The sequence below is a fragment of the Lobosporangium transversale genome (assembly GCF_002105155.1).
Source record: "Lobosporangium transversale strain NRRL 3116 chromosome Unknown BCR41scaffold_81, whole genome shotgun sequence".
NCBI lineage: Eukaryota > Fungi > Mortierellomycota > Mortierellomycetes > Mortierellales > Mortierellaceae > Lobosporangium > Lobosporangium transversale.
The window spans coordinates 73,425-89,139 of NW_019029059.1; the positions used below are offsets into that span (position 1 = coordinate 73,425).

Consider the following 15,715-nt stretch of genomic DNA (forward strand, 5'->3'; position numbering starts at 1 on the left):
TATTGCTATTTCATTACGAGGATATGCACCTGACAGGCTGACCATTCTCCAGGGATCGATCCCTTCGAACTGCGTTGTGATCCATTTTCAATATCATTGCCAGGAGACATGGACGACATGGACATTTTCCTCATTTAAAAGAGAAAGATACCCCTTTAATGCACCCTATTGGCTAAAATGTTGGCTAAAAACAAACATATTAATGTCAATAATTCCAACATGTCATGCATATTCGCATTCTTACCCATCCTTGATCAAAACTCTCTCTTTACATGATGAACAACCTCAAATTGAATCCATTAGAGATCCCAGAACTTATTTCGCTTGTCGGTGGCTACCTAAGTCGGAATGACCTCTGTAGTTGTATTCGTGTCTCCAAGCTTTTTCATGACACACTTATCAAATATGTGTGGAGAAGAATCACTGTCGGATGTCGTCGACAGTCCCAATCTTGCTACCCTACTAAGAAAGCACTAAAGAGCCACAAGAAGTACATTGAAGAACTTGTGTTTTATTATAGGTTCCCAGATAGATTCATGTCATTGCAAGGTTGTGACCGCCTTCGATCCATCGAATATTCATATGAAAGTTTATCCAGTCAAAGTCAGATTCTCAATTTGATCAAATCCCATAGTTCCACAATCGTCAAGCTCAAAGTTGACTGTTCAAGTTTGCGAGAGATATGGAGGACGCTCCTAGGATGTGCCCACCTTGAGGACCTGGCTATTTCCACTACCTATATAAGCGGTGATGAGGTTGATTTATTCTTTCAAGTCTTCAAGAAACTTAAACGCTTGGATATGGAGCGCGTATACATCAATCACCTACCTTCCGACTTCCTGAATAATGATACAGAAAAATTCATTTTTCCAAATGCGAACACGCTACGCCTTATTGACGTCGTGATTTTTAGCCGACCACATCCACATACATCTTCATCTTGCCTCGGCATGTTGACTAGGGGACTTCCAGCATTACATTCATATGATTCCGAATGGGATGCCCAAACTGTACATGATTTCTGCAAGACAGTGTTCCTTCAGCGCCCTTACACAGCATCAAGCATATCAGATCTATGCCTCCGCGTGAAAATAAAAGACGAGGATATGGCAGCGATCCTCAGGCAGATAACCGTACTAAGACGGCTAGACATCCCCTTCTGTGATTTTGGTCCGCTCTCCATTCGTGAACTACTAGCAGATGAGCAGGAGATTACGGAGGATGGGCACATAGTACGAAAAAAAAGAGGACAAAGGCTCTGTGACAGTGTTGAAATACTAGAACTTAGGCATAGTGAAAAGATTGACGGCGTTGTTCAAACGATCTTATCCAATTGTCCACGTCTGAAGCGACTGAGGGGTTATAGTGTCGCGGTGACAGAGATTGCCGACGGTGCAGAATGGGTTTGCACTGGACTGACTGACATGAAGGTCAGACTTGTGGTTGATGTTGATCAAAAGACGGCAAAAGGCATAGATAGCGAGGGATTGTGTATAAACGCATGTGCAAGCTGACTCGATTAGATCGCTCTGATATTATGCGATATAATGCCATACTGTCTTCTGCACCGGGCGAAGGCAGATGGTGCTCATATTTGATAGCCGACAGCGGATAGGCAGATAGAAGAGGGTGGGGCACAAGAACTAAAACATTGGGGCTTTAAGGGATTGGACAAAGAACAATATATTCTAGTCCTGATACATCAGTAGTTGCTAATTCTCTTCCAGTTAATTAAAGGAGTAGTTCCCAAATGCCACATGTTGATAGTAAAGCTACATAAACAGCAAGTATAGCTCAAACGTCAAGAGTTTCTACACCTGATCCTAGATGTTTTTCTAAGAAGGTAAAACCCAGCTACATGCTAGCATAGTTATCGTTTGATGAGCAAGATCCTCAACAATTGCCATTACAAAATGCGATTAGTTTAATTCATTTTTAACAGAGAATGCTACAGAGCCTCGTTGCTTAGTCTCCATAGAGGAATCAAACACTTCACGGCCTGTTCATCACATCGCTTCTCTCCACTACTCTTCGCATGATGAGCAACATCATTCTGAATCCTGTGTAGCTTCTTGAGGCCTTTCCATTTATTGATAATTTCCTAGATCAAGTCGACAGCTTAAGTTGTCTTTACGATAAAATCTTGAAGAATCGCTCATGAGTGATCAATTACCCCAATTACCCTTCTCCTTTCTTAGATTCACTCGCATAGTGCGGCATGAATTGTCAAGTTGATGGGACTCTCTACTTAGACTTCAGGTCAGAGCATAAATTTTTTAATTTTAAAATTATAGTGAAAGGGATGACTTTGTCTTCAGTTTGTCAGAGTCTGGATGGGAAAAAGGGGTTCCTACGATGCAATGGCTCTTATTACCTTCTTTATCATTTAGATCGAATAATAGTTATCAGGAAGTATATGTGCACTAGAAGACCCATGTGTAAGTTCTCTGTCTCTATATCAGGGGTATGATGTGATAATGCTTTCCTATTCCTCTGTAATCTATCAGCTATAGGATATGTATGCTATGCAAATGTTAATCGCATTTTTGACAAAGTTCCTGTAACTTTAAACAAGGTTACGCGCGAGAAACCCCACTGTCCAATAACAATGTAAATATAAAAAAAAAAAAAACGCGCCAATTTTGTCAACCACGAACTCACACGACTTTTTTTTTAAGATTACAATAGAACCTTAGTTGGCGATATATGATGCAAAACATTCTCCAGGATTTTGAAAACTTTGATATTAATCAAAAGTGGGTCAAATCATTATATAAAGATGTGGATAAGACGTCGTCTTTCCCTAATATACATAAACATACAGCTTTCCTCCCCGCTCTCTCTCTCTCCGATGGACTCCACTACTTATGCAGGCTCTACATGGGCTTGGTACGTTTGATTGGTATTGAACACAGAGTTTTAAATTATGGCCTACATAAATGCCTTCGAAAAAAAAAAAAAAAAAAAAAAAAAGTAAGAGATCACCATTATCACGAAGGTATCCTAATCGTCAATGATAGGTCTTGGAAGCCTCATGGTCATGATACTAGGTTATTATGTAAATCTATTTTATGCGACTTCAAGAACTCTTCCAGCAAATCAACTGTCTCTTTCTCATCGTTCAGAACACCATACACGTGTTTAATATTTGGCCAATTGTTCACCATCCACGTCGCATCCTCAAGCTGCATTCGCTGGTGATCATCACCTTTAACCTATAGCGCATCTAATCTCTTCAGATTGGCTAGTTCACCAAGACCTGCTCTTAATCTCATGTCCAGTGTCCGACTGGAGAACCGTGTTAGGTTAAGATATTCTAGCCGAGTCAGTTTGCCAAGCTGCTTGAACGCAACGCATGCCTTTGCCATTTCTTCTTCAGTCTCTTGATCAATGTCTGGCTCAAGATAAATATCCAAGTGAAACAACCCTGTACAAACCCATTCTGCTCCATCGACAATCTCCGATACCGTAATTCTAAGCCCTTTCACTCTCTTCAGCCGTGGACAATTTGATAAAATAGCCCAGAGTAATACTGCTGCTATCTACACGGAGCACTAACGTCTCAACTGTCTCACAGAGCCTCCGAAGCCTTGTCTTCCATACTAGCTGTCGACTATCCACCACTTCTTGTTTGTCAGCTAGCAATTCTTGTAAAGAGAGCTAATCGAATCTAACACAATGGACGTCTAACTACCTTATGACTCAGGGCCAGATGTCATTTTCTTTGTCCAAATAAACGGCAGCAATGTCGTTGCTCCTGTGTTTGTCCAGGTAAACGTCACCTACAGTACAAACCCCGATTTTTTATTTTTTTTATTTTTATTTTTATTTTTTTACTCACTATCCAATGCAAAGTATCAATCACTACCACTACATCGCTCAAGTTACGACAAGGTCCCCCAAAAAGCGATGCAGAACGTGCTCTAGCAACAACAAGCGGTGTAACATTGGAAAAGAAAATACACATTGAACAAGGTCAACAAAGGGAAATAGTCGATAAGACCAAAGAATCAGCGAACACCAAAGTGGAACTTGATCAATCTGAATTAAGCACCATCAATGCCACTTCGTCAACCCTTCATGACTTGTGTCCATCCGGCATATATATTAGCATGGTCGTTGCATACCCAGCTGAAGTGTTACAATACCAACATGTGCGCCCAGATCCAGAGCCTGAATTCGCTGCAAGTCCAAATCTCAAACGGATCATCATTAACGTCGACGACAGGAACATTGGAAGTATATTCCCTGCTCGACACACCAACTTCCTTGATAACCTGAAGAAATGCAAGCGAAAACCAGGCAATGATTTGAGGGGGGATAACTGGAATAAGCCATGCCTCAGGAAAACAGCTAATAGCGATGTATAGAATCGATTCACTTTTTTTACCATCTTGAGCCAAGTGAACAATCATGGAACATTGAATTAGATCGAACTTTTACAATCTTCTGCCTTTTATATTTTATATTTCAGCACAAGTGTGTCATGAGCTCGTGTAGATAATAATCTTGCTAAATAGGCTCCAAATCCAGAAACAAGCTACGAGTGCTTTTTTCTGTGTTTTGGGCTCATTTCATTTAAAAAAAGCAGCCCCTGTGAGGGAGTAAAGGAAGGAATTAAGGAAAAATGCACCCCCCCGCCATCAGAATAAAATTTTGACCTGGTTGAGAATTCCGCTACACCCTCCGTAAAGATTCTCGAAATATCAATCTTTACCTCCCCGTCAACCAGCTTAATTGTGGGAATCCTTACCCCTGGAGTTGCATTTTTGTGATCTCTTCAGGAACAGAATTGATGAAAAAAGCAGCCAGTTTTATGCTAACAAAGTCATTCTAATCTTGATCATCTCTTCGCAACATGAACGATCTCGAATTGCATCCCTTGGACATTCCAGAAATTATTTCGTTGGTTGGTGCTTTCCTAGGTCGAAATGATCTCTTGCAGTGTATTCGTGTCTCCAGGGTTTTCCATAGCACACTTTTTAGATTCATTTGGAGAAGGATCGTTGTCAAGCAATTTTATTTAGGATCCTTTCCCACTAAGAAAGCACTGGAGAATAACAAGAACTATATCGAAGAGCTTGAATTTAGCTACTGCTTCCCAGAAGAGTACATGGCACTGCAAGGCTGTGGTCGCCTCCAGTCTATCGAATGCAAAACACAGCCCTCATTCTATAAGAATCCGATAGACCGCTTGATCAATTCTCACAGTTCAACAATCACCAGGCTAAGCTTCCAAGGACCACATTTAGAGGGGATATGGGAAGCACTATTAGGATGCACTCACCTTAAAACCTTGACCATTTGTGAGGCAGCTTTATTCGAAGATCAAGTCGACCTATTCTTTCAAGTCTGTAAGAAACTTAACTCCTTAGAAATGTCTAGTGTAGTCGTTTATGGGCTACCTTCCGACTTCTTGGGCAACGGCACGAACAAGTTTATTTTCCCAAGTGTGATCAGACTAAAGCTACTGAATATCCAAATACTTGATCCGCCACATCCGCACACATCATCCTACTGCCTCGGCATATTGGCTAGACGATGCCCAGGGTTACGTTCATTGGAATTCTTTTATTGCAAAGCGGACGAGCGAGAAATGCAGCAAATGCATGATGATTTCTACAGGGAAATAGTCATTCATCATCCCCAAACACTGACAAATGTATCGGAGCTAGGCCTTGGTACGGTGCTATTAAAGGACGAAGATATGGCAGCGCTTCTCCGGCAGATGACTGAACTAAGACGGCTAGTTGTTCCACGTTGTGATTTCGGTCCACTCTCCATTCGAGAACTACTTGCGGACGATCAGGAGATTTTGCATGGCGGCGGACATAGAGCACGAATAAGAAGGAGCCAGAGGCTCTGTGATACAATTGAGGAGCTAGAATACAATAGGGATAGTGAAAGAACTGATGGGGTTGTTCAAGCGATCCTATCCAACTGTCCACGTCTGAAAAAACTGAGCGGAGCTAAAATTACAGTGACAGAAATTGTCAGTGGTGCAAAATGGGTCAGCACTGGCCTTACCAACTTGTCCATCCAGCTTGTAGCTGACGTCGGTCAAGAGACTGTAGAAGACATGCAGAAGCAACGTATTGTGTTTAGGCAAATAGGCAAGTTGACTCGACTACGGGTCCTTGCCCTGACAGCGGGTAGCTCAACATCTGAGCAATTGCATACGTTGGACTTGAGGTTAGGGGCTGGTCTGGATGAGCTAATCAACCTGAAGAATCTGCATTCGTTATCATTCGAAGGCGATGAGCATCAAACAATGCTACCTGAGGATGCAAAATGGATTTTAAAAAATTGGCCGAATATCGAAAACTTGGAGGGCATTGTGAATTCTAGGCATTATGTAACGGCTAGCTTATTTCAATCATACAATATTACGACACATGATGTTCTTGATTTTAGTAATTCGGATTCAGATTATAGCATTTAGAACCAGGGACAGGTTTTTTTGATTGAGTGGGAGTTTTGTTATTGAATATGCGCTGTTGAATAACTTTTTTTTTTTTGGACCTTATTGTTGCACTTGTAACATTAATTAAGAATAGAAGAAAGGAATAGAAAGCATAAAGAAAGACAGTCAGTTGATGTATATATATCTTATTAACGAAGGATGTGAACGTATTGAAAGAGTGAAGAAAAGAAGCATGTTTAATAATGGGAGTAATAAATGTGATAGGATTTTTGGTGGGGATAGAAAAATGAGAACAAGGCGACATAGTCAATGGTGTGTCATAGACCCTTCTCTTCATTAAGGCTTCTTACCTGGAAGAAGTATGCTACAAAAAAAAAAAAAAAAAATAAAAAAAAAAAAAAATAAAAATAAAAAAAAAAAGCAGCCTTGGTCGTTGTGCAAGAATATAAAATTGGCATGCCACGGAGAATGATATGATGTATGCTTTTAATATTAACATTAGACTCTTATGAACGTGTTGCTCCTTGTGACAACGTGTATGTTTTTTTTTTAAAAAAAAAAAAAAAAAAAAAAAAAAAGAGCTGGACGACTTAAAAAAAGAAGCGGATCGAGATCTGAGTTCTAATTTGGTGGACAGAATAGTGGAAACAAACAAGAGTAGGTCGCCTAATTCTTCAGTTTTAGTGGCAAATGAACTAAAGGGGGGATAACTCGCGACCTCCGTAAAATGGGATTATATTAGGGCAAAGGGTTCCGACAAAACTTCTTCCATGACTCCAAGGAGAATGTCACGCTCCAAGCAGCTTATATAAAGTGCCGCCCTATAAATATAAAACTTGTAGACGGAAATTGGATGAGAAGATACCAGATGAGGTTTATCAAGAGATCTTTGATGAAGAGGAGGTTATTGAGAACTTTGATGATGCTATCAATTGACAGCGGTGAATGGGGCACGGAACCCCTAAGAGTGGTAAGTCAAGAGCAAGCTGAGGCTGTCACTCTGTGTCCTGAGATAGTTGTAGATCTTATGTCAGATGCTCGAAGCATGTCTGATGTGGTGGAGGATAGCCAGTCTGAGGAGGAGCGTCTTGTTGACCATAAAAATCAAAAATCTGAGTTTGTACGTTTTATTTTCCGTCTATAAAAATAAGTATTCTGTTCGATTTAAAAACGTTACAAATATATTTGATTGAGGACTATTTAAGACAGAATGGGTTGTCCACGTGAAACAAATTTTTATATTTTTGGTGGCGGAGTCACTGCTCAGGTTGAGTCATCATTTTGCATTTTGTTGACTGTGTTTGTATTTTTAATGCAGAGAATAGAATAGAATGGAGGCATTTAAATGTGTTTTGTACACATGTAAAACATGTAAGATGTTTGTAATGTGTGTTGATTTCTGTGTGAGATGTGAAATTGGGCCCTTTGCCTTTTGCTCTCTCCAATGATGTGTTGTGGAGCCCTTTGTCTTGGTGGGAACTTGGACCACAGAAAAAAAAAGTTTCCGAACAAGATTCTCTTCTTATCTTTTTCTCTCCTTTTCTTTCTTTATCTCCTATTCCTTATCCATTGACATCGTCATTTACTTCTTACTCTTTACTTCATTCTTTTTCCATTCTCTCTCCCATGCTCACCAGCTCATTTTACAATCTTTTCATTGCCCTCCACATCCCAGCTATTCCCAGTTACTCCCCTTTCTCCTTTCCTAGAAACCCTTGGCCTGCCTTTCCTTGTTTTTCCTTTTCATAACACTCTCTACTCCTTAACTTATCCACACTCAATTCCATCTATCACCATGAAAGCAAAGACCCCCGTCATGGTGTTGTCGCAACAACAGCAACAACCTTCTCCTCAGCAACAACAACAAACCCAGCCCTTCTTCAAATCCTCTTTCAATCATTTTGCTAATTATAACAACAATAATAACAATAACAACGTTGTTAGGATTCGTCCCAATCTATCCCCTTCTCCTTCTTCCCCTTCTTCCCGTACCTCACACTCTTTACCATTTAACAAACAACAACAACAACAACAACAATTGCATCATCCTCAAAAACAACCTCACACTCAGCAGCAGCAGCATCATCAACGCTCATTACAACTTCGTAAACCTAGTGGTAATTCGGGTCAAAAGCATCACTATTACCAACAAAAACAACAACAATTCTTTCCTCGCCATGATAAAGACTACCATGATCTAGAATCTGAGCAATCATACAATGGCCCATGCCATTGCTCTCCTCGTAGTCCAATCAATAGACATTCACATCGTCAGCTCTCTTCTCAATCTCGATCCTCTCCATCACCGTCATCACCGTCATCACCAACAGTAACATCAGCAACGACAGGGACAATAGCAGCACCAACACCTGCATCTGTTCAGGATAAAAACAACAAGCTTGGAGGAAACAAGACGGACATGTCTTCATTTACGTCAGCACCCTCATCTGCGTCTGAGGTAGGAGGGTCAGTGAGCCCCCCTTCGTTTGCATCTGTTGTTCGGCCTAGAGCCGCACACTCATCACCATGGAAAGCTACAGTGGTCTCATCAAACTCTCCCGTCACTCCTGTTACTGTTCAGCCTGCCGCTGCTGCTGCCAATGATGCCGCTTCTCTCTCCCCCTCTACTGCTTCTGTTATCTCTGTTACTTCTGATTCCCCCTCTGTCCAGAGCACTGATCAGCAGTCTCAATCAATCAATGCAGAATTAAATTTGCAGGAGAAGGAGCATGGACCCACTTTTCAATCCAACAAACGATTAAATACTTTAAGCACATCTTCCAGGTAAAGTGAAGAAACTTTTGTAAATGCATACAACATGTGACATTTTACACCCCCTCCCTCTCTCTCCGCCTGTCTGACATCATTTGAAATCATCTTTCTCTTTCTATTCCATATACGACTGCTTGCATTTTTTGATGCTTTGCTAGAACCCCACATGAACCAGAAAACACGAGCAGTGGCTATGATACATTTGGGACGGAAGATGACGCTACTTTTCATGGCAGTGATTCAAATGATACAGATTATTCCTCAGTTGTTTCAACCCCAGATGATTCCTTGGTTCTAGAAAAACGTCGCTCTCGGAAAAAGCGATCCATTGAAAGGCTTATCGCCAAGAACAAAACTCTTAAATCATCTCTCGCTCAAGCCAAAGCAGACTTGGCTGCTGAAAGACACAGTAGAGCCATGATTGATCAGATCTACTTGAAGATCCGAAAGGAACTTAATAACAAATTGGAAGAAGAGGAGAACAAGGTGGCTAATCTAAAAGCCGAATTAGAGATGATGAGTGAAGAGCTGAAGCAGCAAAAGGAAGAACAGAGTCGTAGTAGACAAACATCATCCCAAGGGAGTCATAATGACAGTACCAGCAATTCTTACAAGATTGGATATAACAGTTCTACTTATTCACTCTCCTCAGGACTTACGGGAGGGTTAATGCTACATCACTCAAATTTATTGGATAGCGTCTATGAAGAAGACGAGTTTTTCAGTTATGTACCATCATTATCAAGCAAGAGCCAAATGAAGCAAGAGTCCTCTAGTATTGTACCGACATCATCGCCGCCACCGCCATCGTCACCATCATCCCCATCATCCCCATCATCCCCATCATCCCCATCATTATCACATCTATCGCCTGATTCGTTATCCTTGAATGTTGAGCAACATGATCAAAGTGATCAAGCTCCAGTATCTGATGAAGCTGTTGAGAAATCAATCTCCGCTGAAGGCGAAAAGGTAGCTGAGCCTGAGAAGAAGGTTACGTTTTCTATAACGCCCTGCGACGTTCTCAGCATTGCTCCATCTCACTCTACCATTTTCTCGGTACAGGAAGTCTTCATCAAGGATGGGGAAATTAAGGATGTAGGGAATGAAGTCACGAACGAAGAAGATGATGATGACGAGGACGAGGACGATGATGATTCAGATGAAGCGCCTTGTACAATGATGGAGATCATGATCAAAAAGCAACAATTACAATCCTCAGAGGATGATGTTCAGGAGGATTTACCGGCAGATGCCAATGAGACTTTTGATTCTATGGCACAAAAATTTTTACATCAGGCTCTTCATGCTAAATTTACGCCTGCCCGTATGATCCTTCAGTTGGATGATCTTTTGTTAAAATACGATTCTTCAACAGAAGACCTGGTCATGGTTCTGGTACAAGAATCGACAAAATGGTGGGAAGATGCACGAATCGAGGCAGGAGGGCCTCTTACAGGGGGATGGGGGAATATTTCAGGACCATCTATTTCAAATACTGGAGGGAATCGTATCAACGCCAGTGCCAGTGCCAGTGCCAGTGTCAATGTTAAGGAGGCAGTGGAGACTCAATTCAAAGCGATCTATGTACCACTGTTGTTGAATTATGTGACATCCCATCAGGAACAAAGGATGTTGCTGGATAAATTGGAGACAACCGTAAAGACAAATGCTCGATGGATGCGTAACCATACGGCTCAACTGATGGCGCTTTACAAGTTTGATGTCTTGGATGCAGATGCTATTCTTGAATGGTGGCGTCTATTCAAGGAGCCAAATGGCGTGCTCGGTCATGGAGGTGGTCTTCGTAGTATGGTATGTGAATCTTGCTCGTCTCGTTTATATATATATATATTTACTTGCATATTATGTCTTTATATGTACCTTTCTCAAACTAAGTCTTTTTTCTTACTTTTTTTATCGTCCTTACTGCTGTTGCGATTTCCTTGATTTTCCTAGAGCTCTAAATTTATCGCTTGGTTGGAAGATGAGGAAGAAGAATCGGACGATGATTCTGATGATTTGGATGATTCTGATGAAGACGACGAAGACGAAGACGAAATTGAGGACGAGGATGAGGACGAAGTTGGTGAAGATGATGAGGATAACTCTGAATATGAAGGAGATGTTGATAGAAACCTCGTTCGAGGAGGTTCTGTTAAAGAAGGACAAAAAAACATTGTTGGTCTTCATCTTTTTGGTACAACAGCAACGACTTTGACATCAAAAACATCATCATCACCATCACCAACATCATTGCCATTGACACGGAATCAACAAGTTTTTATGAGTTCTCAGGATGTCTTTAAATCATTGGACAGGGACTTGGCAAGAGCTGAGGCAGAGAAGGAGGAGGAGCTTATGGTGATTGGCTCGGATGATGGAATGGATGATCAACTTTCGAGCACATCTTCATTAGAGCGCATTGAAGAGTCTGAACGGGAACGAAGGATAAGCTTCTGTACAGATAACATGTATATTGACCGCGAGGGTCGGATCAGAGTTGGATCTGCACCCTCCATTACAGTGCAAATGTCGGCATCCGTATCATCGCTGCCGAAGACGAGTAAGAGTACAGTAATTAAAAACTGTTCACTCCTACTCCAGGAGGATGTTGAAGGTGTTGAAGGTGTTGAAGATGTAGAAGAGATGACAACAGCTCAAGTTGAATAAGAAAAATGGAGGGTGGTTGAACTTTTATTTTTTTTTTATTTTTTTTTTATATACACATATAGTTTAGTGATTTAGCCATTCTCCACCTCCCACGCACCTCATATTAGTTGTCTTTTGCAACAATTGTACTATAGATGCTTCAATTTTTTATGGCTATGCATCTTTATATTGCATGATGGAACACGTTCCACAATGCTGTTCTGTATGAAGTATATGTATGAAAGAAACTTTAACAAGGTTTTGAAACCGACAATGACATGTATTTAACAAGCACTAGCAGCCCTGTATAACGAAATGGTGCCAGCATAGCAGTGCCAGGTGGGAGAAAAAGAATAACATTTACACAGTTGTAAGTAGAAGAAAATAAGAGGCTAGCGCACGTGAAACGATACGCTTCTAAAAAAAGTTAAGAGGAAACAAAGACACTGTCGTACGTGAACAAGTTCGAGTAGACAAAGAGAACAAAGTGTATAAAAAAAGAAGAAACGATATATATAAACAGAGAGAAGGAAAAAAAAAAGTCTCTCACATCAAAGGATGAGGGGACTGTAGTGGATAGGTTGGGTCATATAAGGGGAGATGCGATGATCCATCATCTAATAATGGGCGATCATTTTGGAAACCATGATAAAACATCTGTTGAGGAGGCGCTGAAAAATAGTGGGATTGCATCTGAAGCATCTGATCCTGAGCTTGAAGTTGGTGATACTGAGCAGGATGATGATGCGGATATTGCTGCTGATGTGGATTATGACCATGTGGATGTGTTGACGTCAGAGATATTGAATGATTTTGACGTTGAATCGATTGGAGAGATTGTGGAGGTGAGGATGAGACTAGGGGCGAGGTCTGGGTATGAGGAGTACTCATTTGCATACCAACATCCCGGTTGTTTAATGTAGCCTTCGAAGGGCTCACAGCATACATCCAAATACGCGTCTTATAGATTTTAAACAAGTCGCGAACCAACTCTCGAAAATCGATACGATGCTCTGCACGGAAGTAGAAAGTCAACTTGCGGCGATCCCTGTGAGATGAGAATGGGGTTAGGCATGTTGAAGTACATATAAAAACTGTAATTAAAAAAAAAAAAAAAAAAAAAAAAAAAAAGCTTACCATTGATACTCAGCGTCAACAACTTCCATCGGTAACTTCTTCTGGCGAACTCTATTTTGGCACACCAACATGGCCTTGATTTCATCTTGATTCTTGTTTGCAAGCTGTGCAATTTCGGAAGGAAGAGCTGGGCGAAAGATACGTTTTGGATGAAGTTCTTTTGAAGTACGTTGCCCCTCTTGTTGAGCACCCATGGCTGCAGCCTCTGTTTGCTCCTTTTGCAAAGCTTGTATTTGTGATGGTGTGATTGAATCGTTCGTGATCTTCCCTAAGTCCTTTCCACGATCTGCTTCAACCATGACTAGATCACCACACTTGAACGTCATATTGCTACCATCTGCGACATAAAAAAGGTCACTACGACCAGCCTTAAATTCGACCAAGTAGAGTGCACCATAATGAGAGAGCTGACTGAGAGTTACACCCTTTCCTAGGTCATTCGACCCCATAGCGTCCGTCGTTCCAGGAGTCTGATTTTGCTTGTAGTCATGTTCAAACTCCTCTCGCAAGTTCCAGCTTTGTGCTGCCTCAGGGGCGTCAAGTTGTAGCGATTCTAATGGTTGACAAAGGCTGAGTGTAGAAGTAGTGATAGAATAGACATATGGTCCCGACGGTCCAGCAACTGAGTGACGTCGCTGTAGATGCGCACTCTCATTATCTAGAAGGCTTCTGTTTTTCGACACAAAAACAATTGAAATAATAAGTACTAGCCAATAGCCTTCACTTGTTTTGTTATCGAACAGGGCTAGTCTATCGCTCAACGTTTTTTTAAAGAAAATTTACAAAAAAAGTAGTACCTGTTGCCATGAGGTCCATGTAATGATGGTGCTCCCAAATGCTCCGATTCCAAGAATTGATCATATGGTTGGAATCCAGAAGAGGGTGCAAGCGAAAACCTCCGGGGAATACGCTGTCGTTCCATTAATCGTTCTTGCTCCGTGACGGGTAGAGGCGGAAGTAAGTGGGGGCTCTCTCTAGGGGTCTCCCAGATAGGCGGTACATAACTGTTAGATGTGATTGATCGACGATGATTTGAAGGCACGGTCGACCTACTATTGTTAGTATTGTGAAACGGAAGACTGGGCCAGGTGGAGTATCCAGAATGTTTGCGCTGTAGAAATGGGTGCTGATCTTGGTTGTTGAGCTGTGACAGTGGGCCTGGATCAGTGCCAGAGGCCGATGGTGAAAGCAAATCTTGGTTTCCAACATTATAAAAAACGGTATTTGTACTCAAGCTCTGAAACGACCTTGGACCAAACGCTGCTGAAGTAGAAAAGCTTCTTGCACGAGTTGTTCTCAGATGCTCAGAGCTATCTTCAAATTCTTCTTCCATAGTTGGTAGCCCAATTCTATAGGATGAGCCTAATGGATCCACATTCTCCTGACTGTAGCCGCTTCGCTTGGCGCCATTCTGGGCATTGGCAAGACCAAGATTGAATCCCGGGGGTTCTGAAAGAGAAAGACTTCTGAATGTACGGGGTTGGACATTAGGGACAAAGGGATCAGTTTGAAGAGCAGTTAATGTATCCTCTCTGGTAACATTAGGGTTTTCACTACGTGTAGTACTGAAGGTAGATGTCGAGTAAGCGCCATCTTTTGTGACGCAGTCGTTCCAAAGAAACGAAGTCATGGAGAGAGGTGATTCCAACTCAACTGTAACGCCACTTTTGGGCGCTACGCTATTGTTTGGCTCACTGGAGATGTGAAGAGTGTTATTGCTATAACGCTGCCTTTCATGTTGTCCCTTCGTATTTGCATTAATCTCAAAGCGACTAAAAGATGAATCGTGACTTGGACTTGTGTTTGGTGTGTAAAATTTTGAAGATGGGTCGATTATCAAGCTATCGAGGGATGAGAGAGTGTGTGTAAACGCCTGCAGAGCCTGTGGCGATGGTGTGGTGGGTGTTTGTAGGGAGCCGTCAAGTTGCTTCTGTCGGAATGGCGAAGAACACGAATCGTTTACAGAAAGACCATAACTAACAACAGGCGTAGATGATGTGTCAGAAACTGGGGCAGATACAGCCAATGGCTCAATAGGATGCTCATGAGATGCTGTCGTCTCCGGTATGACCGAGGATAGATTGTCGTAGCCATGCTGCTTGTGTTCATTAAAAGCAATATCGTTATGGACCTTGGCCTCGATCCCAGAACTGCTTTCTGTGCTATTCTCAACCTTCTTCTCAGCACTGTTCTCAGAATTCTCAATGCTCTTCTCAACGCCCTTGTCAGCACTCTTCTGAGCACTGGTATTGACGTGATTGTTTGGTGGCGAGGAGATTGTTCCCCGAGGGGGACTGCCAACAACCTTCCAGCTGGTATGGTTTGAGACTGTGGACGGTTTATTGGGCTGAATGGGCCTTGGGGAGACAAGAGGTGGCGTGCCGAGTCCAGACGGATGCTGAGAACCGTCCATGATGGTCAAAAGAAATGTCTGTGCCAAGTCTATGTGTCAATGAAGAGCGAAGAATGAGAGAGAGGAAGGAAATAAAAATAAGAATAGAATAGAGAGAAAGAAGGAATGAACAATGGGCTGATGCAATTTGGTGGCCAAAGAGAGTGAAAAAAAGAAGGCGAAGAAAGGCCCTCAAAAAAGACCAAGGGAAAGGGAAAATAGGCTCTTTTCTTGTTCTCCTGTAGAAGTGCAAACCTTCTTGAGCAAAGACGGTCACGGGGGAAAGAGAGAAACAGATAATTTCCACGCGTGAGTAAAGGGAAGTGAGGAAAAAAGAG

At 41.8% G+C, this 15,715-nt stretch overlaps 5 protein-coding genes across 5 annotated transcripts; 4 read left to right on the forward strand and 1 right to left on the reverse strand.

The window, feature by feature from the left end:
• The first annotated feature begins 244 nt into the window (after positions 1 to 244).
• On the forward strand, positions 245 to 1,672 carry BCR41DRAFT_365071 (hypothetical protein). Its single transcript, XM_022026114.1, has one exon. The coding sequence runs from the start codon at positions 273 to 275 to the stop codon at positions 1,512 to 1,514; it is 1,242 nt and encodes a 413-aa protein (XP_021875421.1). The 5' UTR covers positions 245 to 272; the 3' UTR covers positions 1,515 to 1,672.
• Positions 1,673 to 2,867: 1,195 nt separating this feature from the next.
• BCR41DRAFT_390789 (hypothetical protein) lies at positions 2,868 to 4,400 on the forward strand (the record flags this gene model as incomplete). The annotated part of the gene is made up of 3 exons (XM_022028275.1): positions 2,868 to 2,889; positions 2,975 to 3,058; positions 3,856 to 4,400. The coding sequence occupies 3 exons, from the start codon at positions 2,868 to 2,870 to the stop codon at positions 4,368 to 4,370; spliced, it is 621 nt and encodes a 206-aa protein (XP_021875422.1). The 3' UTR covers positions 4,371 to 4,400.
• A 292-nt stretch (positions 4,401 to 4,692) lies between these two features.
• Positions 4,693 to 6,519, forward strand: BCR41DRAFT_365073 (hypothetical protein). Its single transcript, XM_022026115.1, has one exon. The coding sequence runs from the start codon at positions 4,859 to 4,861 to the stop codon at positions 6,440 to 6,442; it is 1,584 nt and encodes a 527-aa protein (XP_021875423.1). The 5' UTR covers positions 4,693 to 4,858; the 3' UTR covers positions 6,443 to 6,519.
• A 1,428-nt stretch (positions 6,520 to 7,947) lies between these two features.
• Positions 7,948 to 12,036, forward strand: BCR41DRAFT_390791 (hypothetical protein). The gene is made up of 3 exons (XM_022028276.1): positions 7,948 to 9,208; positions 9,355 to 11,011; positions 11,156 to 12,036. The coding sequence occupies exons 1-3, from the start codon at positions 8,220 to 8,222 to the stop codon at positions 11,867 to 11,869; spliced, it is 3,360 nt and encodes a 1,119-aa protein (XP_021875424.1). The 5' UTR covers positions 7,948 to 8,219; the 3' UTR covers positions 11,870 to 12,036.
• Positions 12,037 to 12,394: 358 nt separating this feature from the next.
• On the reverse strand, positions 12,395 to 13,434 carry BCR41DRAFT_314982 (PSP1 C-terminal conserved region-domain-containing protein; the record flags this gene model as incomplete). The annotated part of the gene is made up of 2 exons (XM_022021200.1): positions 12,395 to 12,896; positions 12,986 to 13,434. The coding sequence occupies 2 exons, from the start codon at positions 13,432 to 13,434 to the stop codon at positions 12,395 to 12,397; spliced, it is 951 nt and encodes a 316-aa protein (XP_021875425.1).
• Between the last annotated feature and the right edge of the window lie 2,281 nt (positions 13,435 to 15,715).